General features: G+C 50.4%; 3 protein-coding genes across 3 annotated transcripts; 2 read left to right on the forward strand and 1 right to left on the reverse strand.

Annotated features, from left to right (window-relative positions):
• Positions 1 to 1889: 1889 nt before the first annotated feature.
• On the forward strand, positions 1890 to 3909 carry hexA (putative Woronin body protein HexA; the record flags this gene model as incomplete). The annotated part of the gene is given in 4 exon segments (XM_056707834.1): positions 1890 to 1910; positions 2320 to 2675; positions 2932 to 3553; positions 3565 to 3909. 4 exon segments carry the CDS (start codon positions 1890 to 1892, stop codon positions 3907 to 3909), a joined length of 1344 nt encoding a protein of 447 aa, XP_056572136.1.
• Positions 3910 to 4553: 644 nt separating this feature from the next.
• Positions 4554 to 13501, reverse strand: N7489_002080 (uncharacterized protein; the record flags this gene model as incomplete). The annotated part of the gene is made up of 6 exons (XM_056707835.1): positions 4554 to 7835; positions 7890 to 11470; positions 11524 to 11947; positions 11995 to 12107; positions 12161 to 12284; positions 12332 to 13501. The coding sequence occupies 6 exons, from the start codon at positions 13499 to 13501 to the stop codon at positions 4554 to 4556; spliced, it is 8694 nt and encodes a 2897-aa protein (XP_056572137.1).
• Positions 13502 to 14449: 948 nt separating this feature from the next.
• Positions 14450 to 15018, forward strand: N7489_002081 (cell wall mannoprotein 1 family protein; the record flags this gene model as incomplete). Its single annotated transcript, XM_056707836.1, has 2 exons — positions 14450 to 14773; positions 14830 to 15018. 2 exons carry the CDS (start codon positions 14450 to 14452, stop codon positions 15016 to 15018), a joined length of 513 nt encoding a protein of 170 aa, XP_056572138.1.
• Positions 15019 to 15080: the final 62 nt, after the last annotated feature.

Here is a 15080-nt window from a genome sequence, read left to right on the forward strand (position 1 = left end):
ACAAGTCCATGCGTCGAGCGCAACATACCAGATACTTCTATCTTTTGGTACGGCTTATCGTTCCTAGAACCTGCAAAGCAACCCATGACATCGACTCGTTATATGGCTACTGAATGAAGAACTATGTTGGAGCCTTCTTGCATTTATACGCTTCTCTCATTTGTAGTAGTGCAACATCGGCTTCTCGTTACACTCGGGTTATTAGGTCCCCCGGAGAACGAAAATATAGCCGCTCATCTCTTTTTGGGGAGTAATCTCTCAACATTCTTTCTCATGGAATGACGAAAGCCTCTACGGCCATGCTTCAAGGGCTGAGACGAGATTATAGCATATATGGAGATAGTGGGTTATTCGCGTGTCTAAGAACCAAGCACTCGCGTCTGGCCGCTGGCACCTTCGATCAATTCGCGTTTCAGTGCTTTTCACAGGGCTATATCATCGTATGTTAGTAGCCTGGCCTCTTTGTGCCAAACTGAAGCATTGAATACATAGCTAAATGGGCCACAACTTCTTAGAAACACTGTTTTTGTTGCAGAAGCAGATAATTCGTATCATCGACCCAACAATACGGAGTACCTTGGTCGATGATACATCGCCGTGGGCAGGAGACACGAAAGGCAACTGGCTATACATAGCAGCGTTTCACGATCGATTGCAACTTTGTTACTCAAAGATTATTTTGCTTTCAAGATAACATTATTATACAAGTACGGGGACTACCTACCTAGGTAGGTAACCGTGGACTCCACGGCTCCAGTACTGATTTCCTAGAGCTCGCTGCCAACTAAACTATCCAATCGTAAAATAATCCCACTTTGTATGTAAATGCAGAGCTCAGTTGACCCCGGGAAGAGGTATGTTGATCCTATACTCCATACTCGCTACCCCGTACTCCGGAGGGATCTGAGAGAACCACAATAACACAAGTGGAAGAACGGTGGAGCCGCGGTACAGCCAAACCTTCAGGGCGTGGAACAATTGGGAAAAATAAATATGTCGTACGAAATTGCTAGGCCCTGCTGTTGAAAAAAAGTACTGTATTGTCCGCAGGAATCTTTGATTACCGTTCTTGGGCTCCCAGCTGAAAATCCAAGGGATTTATCGATGTACTCCGGACGGAGTACGGAGTACTTTGTATGGAACTCCTCCACTTGGATTGGAGACGATTGTCCCAGCCCCATAGGGTTGTACCATGGTACGGAGTACCCCGTGTACCTCGGAAAAGGGGCAGATACATTATCAAGATCCTCCATTGGACGATCCAATGATGTACGGAGTAACTCAAGTCAAAACACGCGTCTGGTAATCACGCTCTTCGGGCTCATCATGAAGGAGTCAAGAGTACGGAGTACACCGTACTCCGTACGATAATTACCGTTACTTGAAACACATTTCCCAGCCTCTTTGGCGGTAAGACGGTCTAGACATGAGCTGCATGCGTTGGCTGGCGCCTCACAGTGGTTGGGCCGGGGCTGGGGACCCAAATGAGGGTCTAATGATCTCGATGAATCACTTTCCAGTGGAGAAAGTGCATTGGGCGGTATTGGTATTGGTATTAATGTGCCGTACCCTGTAACGTGTTGTGTTGTGAATAGAGTCAGATATGGGCCAATGGCTGTCTAGCCAACGCCGAGCGGCAGAATCAAGGCAACAGGACACTTCATAAGCCGAGGGAATTACAGTGAACGTGTCTCCGCAACCCCAATGCAATTGTGCCGATGTGATGGAGCCAAACAAGATCGGCGCCAAGGGGATCCAGATGTCCGATTCGACCCGGAGGTTGCCATGGCGATGGGGTTTGTGGCGCGGTGACAATACGCGCAGGCTGGCCAGCCCCCCATGTGAAAGGGCCCCGATGTGTACGGAGTATTGCAGCTGGGTATCCATCAATGGAGACACAGTCCTGGACAGTTTGGAGTGATTGACTAAAAGTAAGAAAGAGAATTCAATTAGAGACATTGCACAATTCTAATAGGACAATTCAAATACCGTAGAGAGACAGTAAGGAGAAGAAGGTAGCCTCGGTGATCAGCGGAGAACCCAAACCGGCAAGGCGGCGTAAACAAATGGACTGGCATAAATAATCGTCATGCTCGCCAACAGCGCTGGTCTCTTTCTTCTTCTTCTTCCATTCCTACGATCTAACATTCTTCATCTTAAGCTTATCTTTTCCCCTCCATTCCAATCTCAGGATAAAAAGATCTTCTCTTTTCTCCCCCCCAACTTCCGAGAAAGACTTCCCTTTCAAGTCTTTTCTTGTTTAGTCTTTCGAGTTGTTTAACGACAGTTCGAAAGGCATTCGAGAAAAGACGCTAAAAGTCCGTCAATCTGGACTTTGACGCCCGTGTTCCCATCCCCTTCAGTGTCTTCCCGTCGTCGTACCGGAGTGACGCTGTCTCTGAAACTACTCAGACGAGAGTAGAGGGAGAAGTCAATTTCGATCGTACTTCGCGCGTCGAACGGGAAGATACTCGAGGTTCTGCTCCCCTTCCCGCTCCTGTTCAAGGAAAGCAAGAAGTCGAGTTCCGCATTCAAGAAGAGCGTCCGCGCATTCAAGAAGAGCACCCCCAGTACACGCAGCAACCGCAGCAACCGCAGCAGTACTCGCAGTCGTCATATCAGCACTCCCAGCCTTCGCACAACTACGCCCCTGAAGTTGAGCTTACTCGTGAACGGTATGTAACTGTTTTTCCGTATTTTTGTGGGTTTTTTTTTGTTTTGGCCCAACCTCCAGAGATCCACCGAAAGTGGAGACCTGCAGCTGAACTATCATTATTTGTTGTGAGATCTCCTATCTCGGTTTAGAGTGATTACGGATTTAGTCGGGGACTAAAATTACGTGTCATCAAAACCTGATCCACTTCAATTAGCGGTGACTGGCTTGTTTTGTTTATATGTTTACGGTACCCGTGTGGGCTGACCCTTTTCCAGCTACCCCAGTTACCAACAACCTTCCGTTGACTACGAGGACCGTACTCAAGTCTACGATAAAGTCGTCGAGAACCAACTCGACCTTACTGAGAGAGACTACCGTCAACGTACCTCTCCTTCCTACGACCTCGACGTCTCTTACGACCGTCGTTATCGTCAACCCGTAGACTCCGCCTACGGTTACCAATCCCAGTCCGTCGACGTCTCGTACGACCGGGCCTACCAGTCTCAGACCGACTCTTACAAGGAAGACGACGTCTACCTTCGTGAAGTTCAGCCCCGTGCTCGTTACTCCACCCCGACCCAAGTAAACGTCCCTCAGTCCACTACCCGTGACACCGCCCCCACTCGCAAAATGGGTTACTACGACGACGAAGGCCAGTACCACTCCTTCCGCCGCGGCGTTGAGCGCGCTGCCGACCGTGTCCTGCACCCCTTCTCCCACTCCGAGCATGAGGAGTCCCACGCCGGTGAGGTCGCTGCTCCCCGTGAGAACGTCCGCATCGTCGAGCCCCGCAACCGCGGCTCCGCTGGCGAGACCGTCCCCATCCCCTGCCACTTCATCCGCGTCGGCGACATCCTGATCCTTCAGGGCCGCCCTTGCCAGGTGATCCGCATCTCGGTCTCCCCCAGACCGGCCAGCACCGTTACCTCGGTGTCGACCTCTTCACCCGCAAGCTGCAGGAGGAGTCCAGCTTCGTCGCCAATCCCTCTCCCTCCGTGGTTGTCCAGACCATGCTCGGCCCCGTCTTCAAGACCTACCGCATCCTGGACCTCCGTGATGACAACCGTCTCGTCGCCATGACCGAGTCCGGCGATGTCAAGCAGGGTCTCCCCGTCATCACCCAGGGCCACCTCTTCAAGCGCATCAGCGATGCCTTCGCTGACGGCCGTGGTTCCGTCCGTGCCCTCGTCATCAACGACGGTGGCCGCGAGCTCGTCGTCGACTACAAGGTCATCCACGGCTCCCGTCTGTAAATTTTTTTTTCTGGGTTTCTCCTAGAGGGGGTCTGGATACGTTTGTCCCTCATCCATGGTGTGATGAATAGTTATTAGTTTTCTTTTTCCTTTGATTGTGTGATTTAATTTTCCTTTGTATGATGATCTCATGTATGCAACTCCTTTTGTGTATTGGTAAAAACGTCAATGAAATTATCTGTACTCAATTGGTCTTGCCTCCTTTTTTAACTAGCCCATAATACAAAAATCAGGGTCGTGTTCAAACACCTGCTCCGCTTGTTTACTTTTCGAGCTCATATTGAACTCAGACATAAACCCATCTTGCATATGTATTATTGGCTTGCCGAGCAACAACTTTTTCTTGTCTTCTGTCTTTGATATTCCTTTGACTTGAAGATATATACCTTGGTATGTTGTATGTTGTTACTGTCCTTCTCTTTCACCGTCGAAATATGGTTGCCACAGATCCCTGGATATATATCTTACAACCATGGTAGTAAGTAGGCCTTGAGTTAGGTACTTCCAGACTCAACTTCCCATTCGCTGACCTGTGTCACTGCAGAAACATTAGATCGATAAATATTGACCGAAAATTCTATTGTACATGAGTACTTGTACTTGCTATTTTCTACGACAGAGTGCATCCTCACAGTATTATATCCTCAGACAGTGCCATTCGTATCCACAGCGATACCCTCCCAGTGGCCGAAATATGTCCGGAGCAGCTTCGACATAGGCTTGACATTCAGAATGCCAGGCGAGTCCACCAATGCGCGGCGCAGATTTGCAGTTTCATACGTGGCCATTCCGACCGTGGTATCCCACCAGATGAGGCTATCCGCCAGTCGTTCCTGGAGCATTGGAGTGGCCACTTTCATGCCCTGCTTGCCTCGTTCCCTGAATAGCTGCAGCCACTCTGCTGAAGAGACTGCTCGGAGGGGAGTGGAGCAGCAGGCGCTTAGGATTTCGAATGTATGCGCCATTGTGACGGTTTCCGCTTGATCTGGGAGAACGACATTGAAGGCCTGGCCGTGATTGGCTGGAGACTGCGATATGTGCACGATTGCTGCGCATACGTAGTCGACTGGGACGATGTGGTTGCGCTGCTCGGGTGGGGTCGGGAAAGCGCCGAGTTGGATGCAGTTGGTCATGAGGCGGCTGAGCAGGTCTTCGGGTTTATCGACACCTGTGCCGCTGTGGCCCGTGACGATTCCTGGCCGGTAAATGGAGATAGGGAAGCCATTGGCAATCGCGTTCCACATGATGCTTTCTGCGACGAGCTTGCTTCTGGTATATCCAACGTGCAGCTCGAAGAACTTGCGATCCAGCACGGCCCTTTCGTTCTCTGGGATAGTAACACCAGAGAAATGTGCGGAGGTGCCGCACGCGGAGATACTAGACCAGTAATTCAAAGCCTTGAGGCGGCCGGCATTGACAAATTCCAACACATTGAGGAGTCCAGTGATATTGACTTCACGATGAGCAGAGTAGGGAAGGGTGTAGTTGACGTAGGCTGCAAGGTGGAAGACAACACTCGTCGTCTGTGCGTGGTGGTCAAAGTCTTCCTTGGACATTCCTAAGTTCGGATAGCTGATATTGCCAGGGACCACAGTCACTTTGCCCAGCCCATCCAGGGGTAGACGGTATCGGGCCAATGTCTTTTCGATTCGCCGCTTGCCCGACTCGGGGTCTGTAGTTCGGACCAGACAAGTGACGCTGTGCACGTGCGGGAGAGCCAGAAGATCCATGAGGAAAAAGGCGCCTAGAAAGCCTGTTGCACCCGTCATGAAGATTCTTCCCTCGGATTCAGAACACCAGTCCGGGATAGGTCCAGGAAGAGGTCGCAAGTCGCTGCCCAGCTTCATGTCCTCCAAGCAATTTGCCAAATCGTCCGGTTCAGCCGATGATGGCAGGGCATCTAGGCTGAGACCGTCTTCTGCATCCAAGTGTTTCTTGCGTAATGTCTTGATTGCAACGGCGGCAAGGCCTTCAACAGTGCCAGCGTTTGATATCTCGACCAGAGAAATATCGATCGCCGCGTTCCGGCGGAACCAAGTGCGTATTTCAATACCCATCAAGGAATCTATGGCAATATTCGCGAGTTCTTCCTTGCTCATGTCCTCCTCAAAGGCAAGATGAGCAGCGACGACCTTACCCAGCTCGACGGTGATTTTGTCAAGAGTGGACTGCTCATCCAGAAGTTTCGGATTGAGCTGAATCTCGTCCAGAAGCGAGCGCAATTCGTGAGATCGAGGGACGGTTGTTGCTTTGACGCTTACAGTAGCATTCCGCCAACGGCTGAAACGACCTTCCGGCACCAAAGGGTCCGTAGCCGACTCGACTGTTCCCATTCCCATAATGATTTGCGATGAAGGGTGAGGGAATTGAGACAAGATGGAGATTTCCAACGCTTGAAGTAGATGCTTTTCTTCAAGTATCTGGCCATCCATGGTAGTGACGACTTTCAAGGTCTGCGGGCTTTGCTCCGCTGCGTAGCCAATGTCTCCCATGAACCCAATATCAAGTACACTCGCTGGCAGCTGTTTGGAGTGACGATATTTCACAAAGGAGTCGAGGAAAGTGTTGGCTGCAGCATAGTTGGCCTGGCCGCCAAATCCCATGATACCCGTGATCGAACTGAAAAGAACGAAGAAGTCGAGTGCTGTGCTTTGAAGCTCATAATGGAGATTCCATGTCCCTTGCACCTTGGGCATCAGGACCGCTGTCCACTCCTCAAATGTCATTTGAGAAAACATCTGGTCCTTGAGCACCATGGACATTTGGAGAACGCCTGAGATAGGATATTTCGCTGTGGAAATAGCCCGCTGGACATCTCTATTGTTGGCGACATCACCAGTCACCACCGTCGCACTGACTATATTGTGGCTTTCCAAGTCATCAATGAAGGCCTGTGCATCAGGGGACTCAGCCCCGGACCGAGACAGAAAGATGAAATGGCGAGCGCCCTTTTCCACCATCCAGGTACTGATGGCTCGACCTAGACCTCCGAGCCCACCGATCAAAAGGTATGAGGCGTCCGACCTGAAGACGGGAGTGGTGTCGTGTATCTTGGTTATTGGCAGACTTTCCGGATCGTCTGGCATTCGAACGACAATCTTTCCCATATGCTGGCCCGACTGCATATGGCGGAAAGCTTTGACAATATCACAAGCGTCGAAAACCGTTACGGGTCTGATGGGCGTCAATTTCCCCTGCTTGAAATACTCCCCGAACTGGTTAACCAGGCCGCGAAGTACGATTGGAGACGCAAACGCCAGCATTCTGAGATCCACACTGCAGAAGGAACGGTGGTTGAGGAAGACGTCCATGTCCAGTTTACCGTGGCCCAGAAAGTCGCGCTTTCCGATTTCGACCATCTTGCCAAACCTGGCAACGCATTTCCACGAGGCATGGAGCAGTTCGCCGGACAGAGAGTTCAACACCAAGTCAACCCCGCGTCCATTTGTTTCCGTGAGGATGCCTTGTAGGAATGACGTGCTTCTGGAATCAAAGATACGCTCTGCTGGGATTTTCATCACATCAGTGAGATGGCGAACCTTCTCACTCGTCCCGACCGTGGTATACATCTTTGCTCCGATCATTCGACAGACCTGGATTGCAGCCAGACCAACACCTCCACACGCGGAATGGATAAGCACAGATTGATCTTTTTGCAGGTTTCCAACCGTGATCAGACAATATATAGCCGTTGCGAAGACAACCGAGTTTCCCGCGGCATCTTCAAGAGACATTCCCTCAGGGACAGTGTGACAAAGACGGGCTGGCACAACTATTCGAGTGCTGAAGAGACCATCATAGAGGACAGCAACTTTATCACCGACTCTGACATGCTCCACAGAGCAACCAATCCGGCGGACAATCCCGCTGCCTTCGAATCCCAACTGGACAGTATCTCCCAGGAATCCCATGGTGATCATCATGTCCTGTGTGGGTTAGTAAGTGACCATGTTATCCATGGATAATAGAGGGACACTCACCCGGAAATTCAGCCCAGCATATTTCATATCCACTTCAACTTCAACTTCTTTCAACTCAGACGGTGAGATTGGCGACCTGGACATGGACCACCGTAATGAATCAAAAATTCCGTTGAATTTGATATCCAATGACCGTGGTGCCGATGAGTGTGGCACTTTAGCCAGTTGCTGATCCAACGAAGACCATTGATTCCTGGACAAAAGGATCTCCCCATCCTGGAGGGCATACTCATAATCCGAATCCAGCCAGGGCCGATTCGATTGAATCCTCAGAGTGTTCAAAACCTTGAGCACAGAGGCCACGGCAATGGCATCAAACCGGTCAATTTCCACAGTGGCAAACTTGTGGCCCAGTTCTGATCGGAGAGTCCGTGCCATTCCCAATGCCAATGCAAAACGAGGATCTTCACAGGTGACTTGAACGCTCTTTGTAATCCAAAGGATATGGCCGCCGGCTAGTTTGGATACGTAGCTTTGAAACAAGCCAAATTGATCGGCTGACAGGTGCTCGAAGAACGGCCCTTCCAGGTCAATAAGAGAAATCACATCAGACCCAGACGGAGGTGTCTCCTGCAATGTGTACCACATAACTGTGTAGCCTGCAAGGGAAAGTGCTCTCTCCAGCTGACGGCCCCATTCCGGGATATGTGAGAGATAGAGCAGTCCGATCTGCCCTCCTTTTCTATCCATATCGGCGGTTTTGGCCCCCGAAAGGAGCACTGCTGTCTGGCTCAATGGTCTGTCATTGGCGTATCGCACGGCGTCAACACCGCTGAAGTTGGCCTTGACCAACTCCTCATGCCATCTATCAACGGACAATGCCGGGCTGTCTCTGCGACCGTCATTCTCTCCGAGCCACCATCCCGGTAAGACTCCCATTAGGAAATTGATCAAGGGGACATGTCCACTGAGCTCCTGCATGAGTAGCCGACCACCCGGAGCCAGAAGCTTGCGGACGTTCTGCAGTGTGCTGGATATTTGGGGTGTCGCATGGAGCACATTACCAGCCAGGATCAGGTCATAGCTCTCCGGGACGTAGCCCTGCGATTCTGGATCGCGGGTGACATCAAGGGTTGCGTATTCAATCGCATCGTACTCCTGAAATTGCTCTTTTGCATCTGCTATAAAGCCCGCCGATATGTCCGTGAACGTGTACCGTGAGTAAAGCCGGCCACTCTCTGGGCTGAGCACCTTGAGGGCAATGGATGTCAATGCACCCGTTCCAGCGCCAATCTCGAGGATGCGAAGCGTTGGTGTGGAGTTACCCAGCAGTGTGAGAAAGTCTCCGCAAGGTGAAATCGCAGCCATGCCGGTAAAGAAATGTTTCATCCCATCATCCTGCATGAGAAGCTCGAGAGGATTAATGCGACCCTCCAGCACGTCGTGAAGCGCATAGCAGAGTCTCTCAGCGAGTTGGTGAGTGAATATGAGTGGGGGATCCAATTCACGAATTTCCTTACGCAATGCATCGGCATAGGGTCCGTGAAGGCCGAGTACTGTAACATCTTCTTCCCTCATCTCCGGAACCAGGTCAGACGACTTTTCCTGGATTTTCTGATACTGACCTCTAATCCAGGAGTGGTATCTTTTGAGATGATCGGAAGTCGGTGTCGACTGCCTTGTGAGACGATATGCTTCTGCCAGATATGCAGCCGTTGCCCTGGCCACCGTATGACCGTTGAAAATCGGTTCATGGGGCGGGAGCTGTTCTTCAAAGGGGATATAGTCAATATGGCGTATCCAGTGGACATTCGATGCCAGCAGCGTATTTGAGTCATCTGCTTCTGGATCGTGAATACTGAAGAAAACCCCCTTTTCCAGGCGAAGGGAAACACGATTGTCTGAAAAGAGCGTTGACATGACTTCCATGGTACCCCCGATAGTCTCGCAAGAAACATTTAGGTTCAGTGGTCCACGGCCTTCGCTGACGTATAGAGACTCAATCGCAGTCGGGATACACATACGTGTCATTCGCCGCGTGATGCCCTGTGTTGCAGCTGCAATAAACAGTTGCAAGCACTCGTCAATAGCGGTAGGATGAAGGGCATAGTACCTGCTCTGCGACGGTTCACTGCTATGCAACACCGCGGAAGCAAGTTGAGTCGTCGGGCTTGCTGTGATCTGTTCTAGGCCCCTGAAATGGGGGCCATAGTCCAACCCGCGCTTTTTCAGCTCACGATACCACTTGTCCGAGTCAACTTGTCGAGAATAGGTCTGTCTGGAGGGAACGCCATGTTCCTGGTCAGCCCCTCCGCGAGCCTGGCCCACAACATGCTTTTTCCATTTTCCGTTTTGACAGGTTGAAATGGTAAAGTCAAACCATACAGAGTCGACTTGATCTGTGAGCTTCGCAGGTCGCAGACTCGTCATGATCTCTACAGTGCCGTCTAGAACCAGTGCATTCCGGATGAAGACGTTCCTTAGAGAGTAGTCTGTCGATCCAGTTACTTGCCGCACAGCTTCACCTGCCATGGCCACATAGCCAGCACCAGGAAAGACGATATCAGTGCCCAATCTGTGGTCCATCAACCAGAGGACATTTTCCAGTTTCAGAATGTTTCGCCACAATGGTTCCAGATGATTGGACTCTAATGTCCGAGAGCCCAGTAGCTCGTGATGAGGATGTTGGCGATGCCTCCAGTCATGAACGATACGTGGCTCATCCCAATATACCTCGCTGTGCTGCCACGAATAAGAGGGGAGCTCTGTCACGACCTTGCCTTGTGGAATGAGGGAATGAAGGCTAATGGATGCACCGTGTATGTAGAGATTCCCAGCTGTGGCCAGAAGACTTCCCCATACTTCTTTCCCTCTTATTATGGTGGGTACATATCGGTGATCTTTATTGGCCTTTGCGATTGACTGCCGAATAGGGCCGGATAGCGCTGAATGGGGTCCAATCTCCAGGAAGAGCTTTGACTGGTCGTCGTCTTTGAGGATTCTTTCGATTGCCGTATTGAACAAGACGGGTGATTGTAAGTTTCTGCGCCAGTAACCCGGACTTAGAGTGGATGGATCTGATACGATTGTGCCAGAAACAGTGGAGTACATTGGGACCATGGATGGTTGGTGCGAGAAATGAGGAGAGAGCATCTTCTCGTATGCATCCCCAGCTTCAACCATGTGGTGCGAGTGATACGCCACATTGACGGCTAACTTTCGGCAAAACGTGTCCTGGTCGGCGGCGTGGATATCATCCAAAACCTCCGCGAGGACATCACTGTCGCCTGAAAGCGTGATGTTATCCGGGCTGTTATCGCAGCCGATAACGACACCCGGCTTCAGGAACCGTCGTGCCTTTTCAGACCCAAGGCCAACAGCTGCCATACCACCCGGACGATCAGACAGATTCTTCATTGCCTGACCGCGAGAATAGGCAATGAGAATGGCCACCTCGGCAGATAATGCACCCGACGCATAGGCGGCTGCAATCTCTCCGCTGGAATGGCCTACTACTGCATCAGGTGTGATTCCCCAAGTCCGAAGAAGGTTAACAAGAGCGATCTGAACCGCGGCGCAGAGGGGCTGTGCGAATTCTGCTTCAGCCACTCGACTCACATCGTCAGATTTCAAAAGCTCGTCTGCATTCATAACATTATTAGATTTGGTGTTCTGATATAGGGTGCAAACGTACCTTCAATAGACCACAGCGGCTTGCTGCCTAGCCTTTGCAGGACTCGATCCGTCATCTGGATATCTTCCCGGAAGGCTTGGACGTTTTCGATCAATTCCCTGCCCATTCCAGGCCACTGAGCACCTTGGCCGGTAAATACGAAAATGATGGGGGCCTTGACGGACGTGGACGTTGCAAAGGGCGAGACTTTCCCATCGGCTTCAGTCAATGCAAATGCCCGATGGTTCATGTGCTCTCGCCTCAAACCCAAGGTGTATGAAACATCAGTCAATAATGGCTTCGTCTCAAGATACGTTCGTAGTCTCTCGATCTGATGGCCCAATGAATCTTTTGATTTTGCAGAGACAAGCAGAAGTTGCGGGGCGTCATATACACCTGTGGACATGTCATTCTGCTGCAGAGAAGAAGCGGAATCAAGAATAACCTGGCAATGTTAGCCAATATACTTCAGTTAAGGAGATAGGCAGGTACATGAGCATTCGTTCCGCCAATTCCAAATGAATTGATGCTTATTCTTTCCTTGCGGTCTGTTGGCCACGGAGTAGGCACCACGGCCACCTTTAACTTTGCCTGTTCGAACGGGACTGACTATTGATTAGTACTATGTTGATTGATGAGCTGGCTGAACTGCACATACTGTTGGGATTCGGATTGTGGAAGTGAACATTGGGTGGAATCGTGTGGTTCTCCAGCGCCAACGCACTTGCAATCACACTTGTGATTCCAGATGCACCTTCAGAGTGCCCAAAATTGGGTTTGATCTTTATCTCATCAGTATACAGTCACAAACGTCAATAACAGCACATACCGCTCCGATGTGAATGCCTTTATCCCCAAAGATCTTAGCCACCACAGACGCCTCTGCCAAATCTCCCACAGTTGTCCCTGTGCCATGACACTCAAATAAAGCAGTGGACGACACCTCCAGTCCGGCTTTCTTATACGCCCTTCTGATCAACCTCTCTTGCGCCGCTGATCCTGGGGTAAAGATGCTAGGGGTCTTCCCGTCGCAGTTGACTGCACTAGAGCGAATAACGGCCCTGACTGGGTCACCGTCCCGGAGTGCCTTATCCAAAGGCTTGATGAAGATGGCATTCACAGCCTCTCCTCTTCCATAGCCATCAGCTGCCGCATCAAACGTCCTGCAGACACCGCTCTTTGAAATCACCATATTATCCGACATTGATGTGCTCATTGTCGGTGTAAAGATGAGGTTAGTGCCAGCTACCAAGGCAGAAGAGCATTCGCCAGAGTAGAGAGCCTGACATGCCTCATGCAGTCCCACGAGGGACGACGAACAGGCTGTCTGTATAGTCACACTGGGACCTCCAAGATCATATTCATACGACACCCGGTTAGACAGTGCATACGGGCCAGCTCCAATAACGCGATACCGGTCATGATCCTGGGGGTCCCGTATCTTCAAGTCCAGCCAATCCTCCCCGAAAACACCAACATAGCATCCGATGTTCTTTCCCCTCCATCCCGTTTGCCCCCCGTTCTCCATACACTCCCAGGTAACCTCGAGTAGCATTCGTTGTTGCGGATCCAGCCTCGCAGCTTCAATCTTACTGATCCCGAAAAATTCAGTGTCAAACTGCCTGATATCATCTTCGAGGAAGTATCCATGCTGGGTCCGAATTGAACCCGGTCTGGACTCTTCATAAAAAGCGTCAATGTTGTACCGGGTCTCTGGAACCTTGCACAAGCCATCGCGTTTGCTGATCAGAAAGTCCCAGAATTCCTTTTCGCAGCTCACGCCTCCGGGCAGTCGCATGGCCATTCCGACAATCGCAATTGCGAAGGGGACGGGGGTCTCTTCGATATCGGTGTCATCTTGATGCGGGTGGATTCCCTCATCAGTGCCGAGCCTTGTCGCAGGATTTACCAATTTCTCGGCTGATGTTTCGTTCAGAGGCACGCCGTGGGTGGTGGCGTCATTGATAAATTCACCCATAACGGTTGGCTGATGGTTCATGCACAAGGGAAATAAGGAGAGATGAAGAGGCAGGACCAGCAATTTGTGTCCAGTGAAAGTACAGGGCATATACCCAGTCTTCTTAATATACGATGAGCTGTTCTTCCGTAGGACAACATACAAAGTGACTGCATCAACCCCGAAAGCTCGAGGCTTTCCCCACACGCTATTGGTAATCCAGCCTTCAACCCTCACTGTCGGCTAAAAAGACGCATTGAGTCTCGAGATGTGATGATATCACTCGAAAGGGAAACCCCATGTCAATTAGCGTGTGATAATGCATGCAGAGGATCATTACATACTACCTACAGTATGTGGTCGGCATGCAAAATAATCACTGTGCAGCTAAGATACGCCACTATTTTTCCTGCCTAATAGCTGAGCACATCTTTGAATATCTCCAGGCGTGCTTCATCCACACATCCAGTTCACTTGAGTAAAAGCGAAGATCCTGCTGATGTATAAAGGCATTTTATAGACCGAAACAACAGCCCGCTATCAACCGTATAGTAGAATAGACTGGGTATATGGCCGTCAATTTGCGTGGTCGAAGACAGGAAACTAGGCAACTTTAACCGATCGCTGTGGGATACAGCGGTATTTTTTAATGGTTATATGCAGGTCTCACTGTTTGCCTCGCAGGAACTGCGCGGGGTAGTGCGTATTTACAGTGGACTTCTTTGACTGCCAGCAGTTGACTCGTATATTCCAAGGCTGAAAGGATGCATTTGGGAACGAGATCGACGTGTCAACGGTTCGGATGGTCCCGTGAGCCCAACAAGGTTCAAATTATGCAGAAGGTGGTTGGCCATCACACGAACTATTGATATGCACGATCTTGCTTTTTTGTGCCCTTGTGGGAGGTGATCTATTCTGTACCCTTATAAGGGCACACGGTAACAGATCGCACTCGAAAACACAGAATTGAGATCCAACCCATTCTCTACAATGCTGATCAAACAGGTTCTGGCATCGGGTCTTCTGGCCCCTATTGCTTTGGCTACGAATATAGATACTGTTTTCACTGGTTTTGACAATCTTCACAAACGGATCAACTCCGCCCATGCCTGTCTCAAAGCCTTCAATGGCGGGGTCACACAGAGTTTGTACTGCGGTTTCGAGTTTTACAACCTCTTGACGACTACTAGCTCTGCGAGAAGAAACCTGGCAGATTTGGATTATGTCCCCGCGGACCAGGTCCAGACTTACTTGAACTACTACCATGATATTCGTTTGTCTGTTTCCGATACTTTGAGTACCGGAGCGTCAAAGGTATGGGAGTGTCAAGTTATTTCTGATTAGGATACTGTATGCTTACTATAATCAAGGTCGATGCTATGGACTCAGCGGGTCTGAAGATGTTTGCGGGAGTCATTATCCGGAACTTCGCCAGCGAAAGGACTATTTTCGATACCTTAACGAAACTAAAAATCCCGCTATCGAATCACTCGGAACTCGCTGGCCCTGTCGAGGGTCTTGGGGATGAGTTTGAAAAGACTCTTGCAGTCTTTGCTTGAACTCGCCGGCTGGATATGAGGGCAGATATTTGGCAGTAAACGTTGCGTGTGTTGTGAAACAA

Source organism: Penicillium chrysogenum (genome assembly GCF_028827035.1).
Source record: "Penicillium chrysogenum strain IBT 35668 chromosome Unknown utg000001l_segment0_segment0, whole genome shotgun sequence".
In the NCBI taxonomy this organism is placed as follows: domain Eukaryota; kingdom Fungi; phylum Ascomycota; class Eurotiomycetes; order Eurotiales; family Aspergillaceae; genus Penicillium; species Penicillium chrysogenum.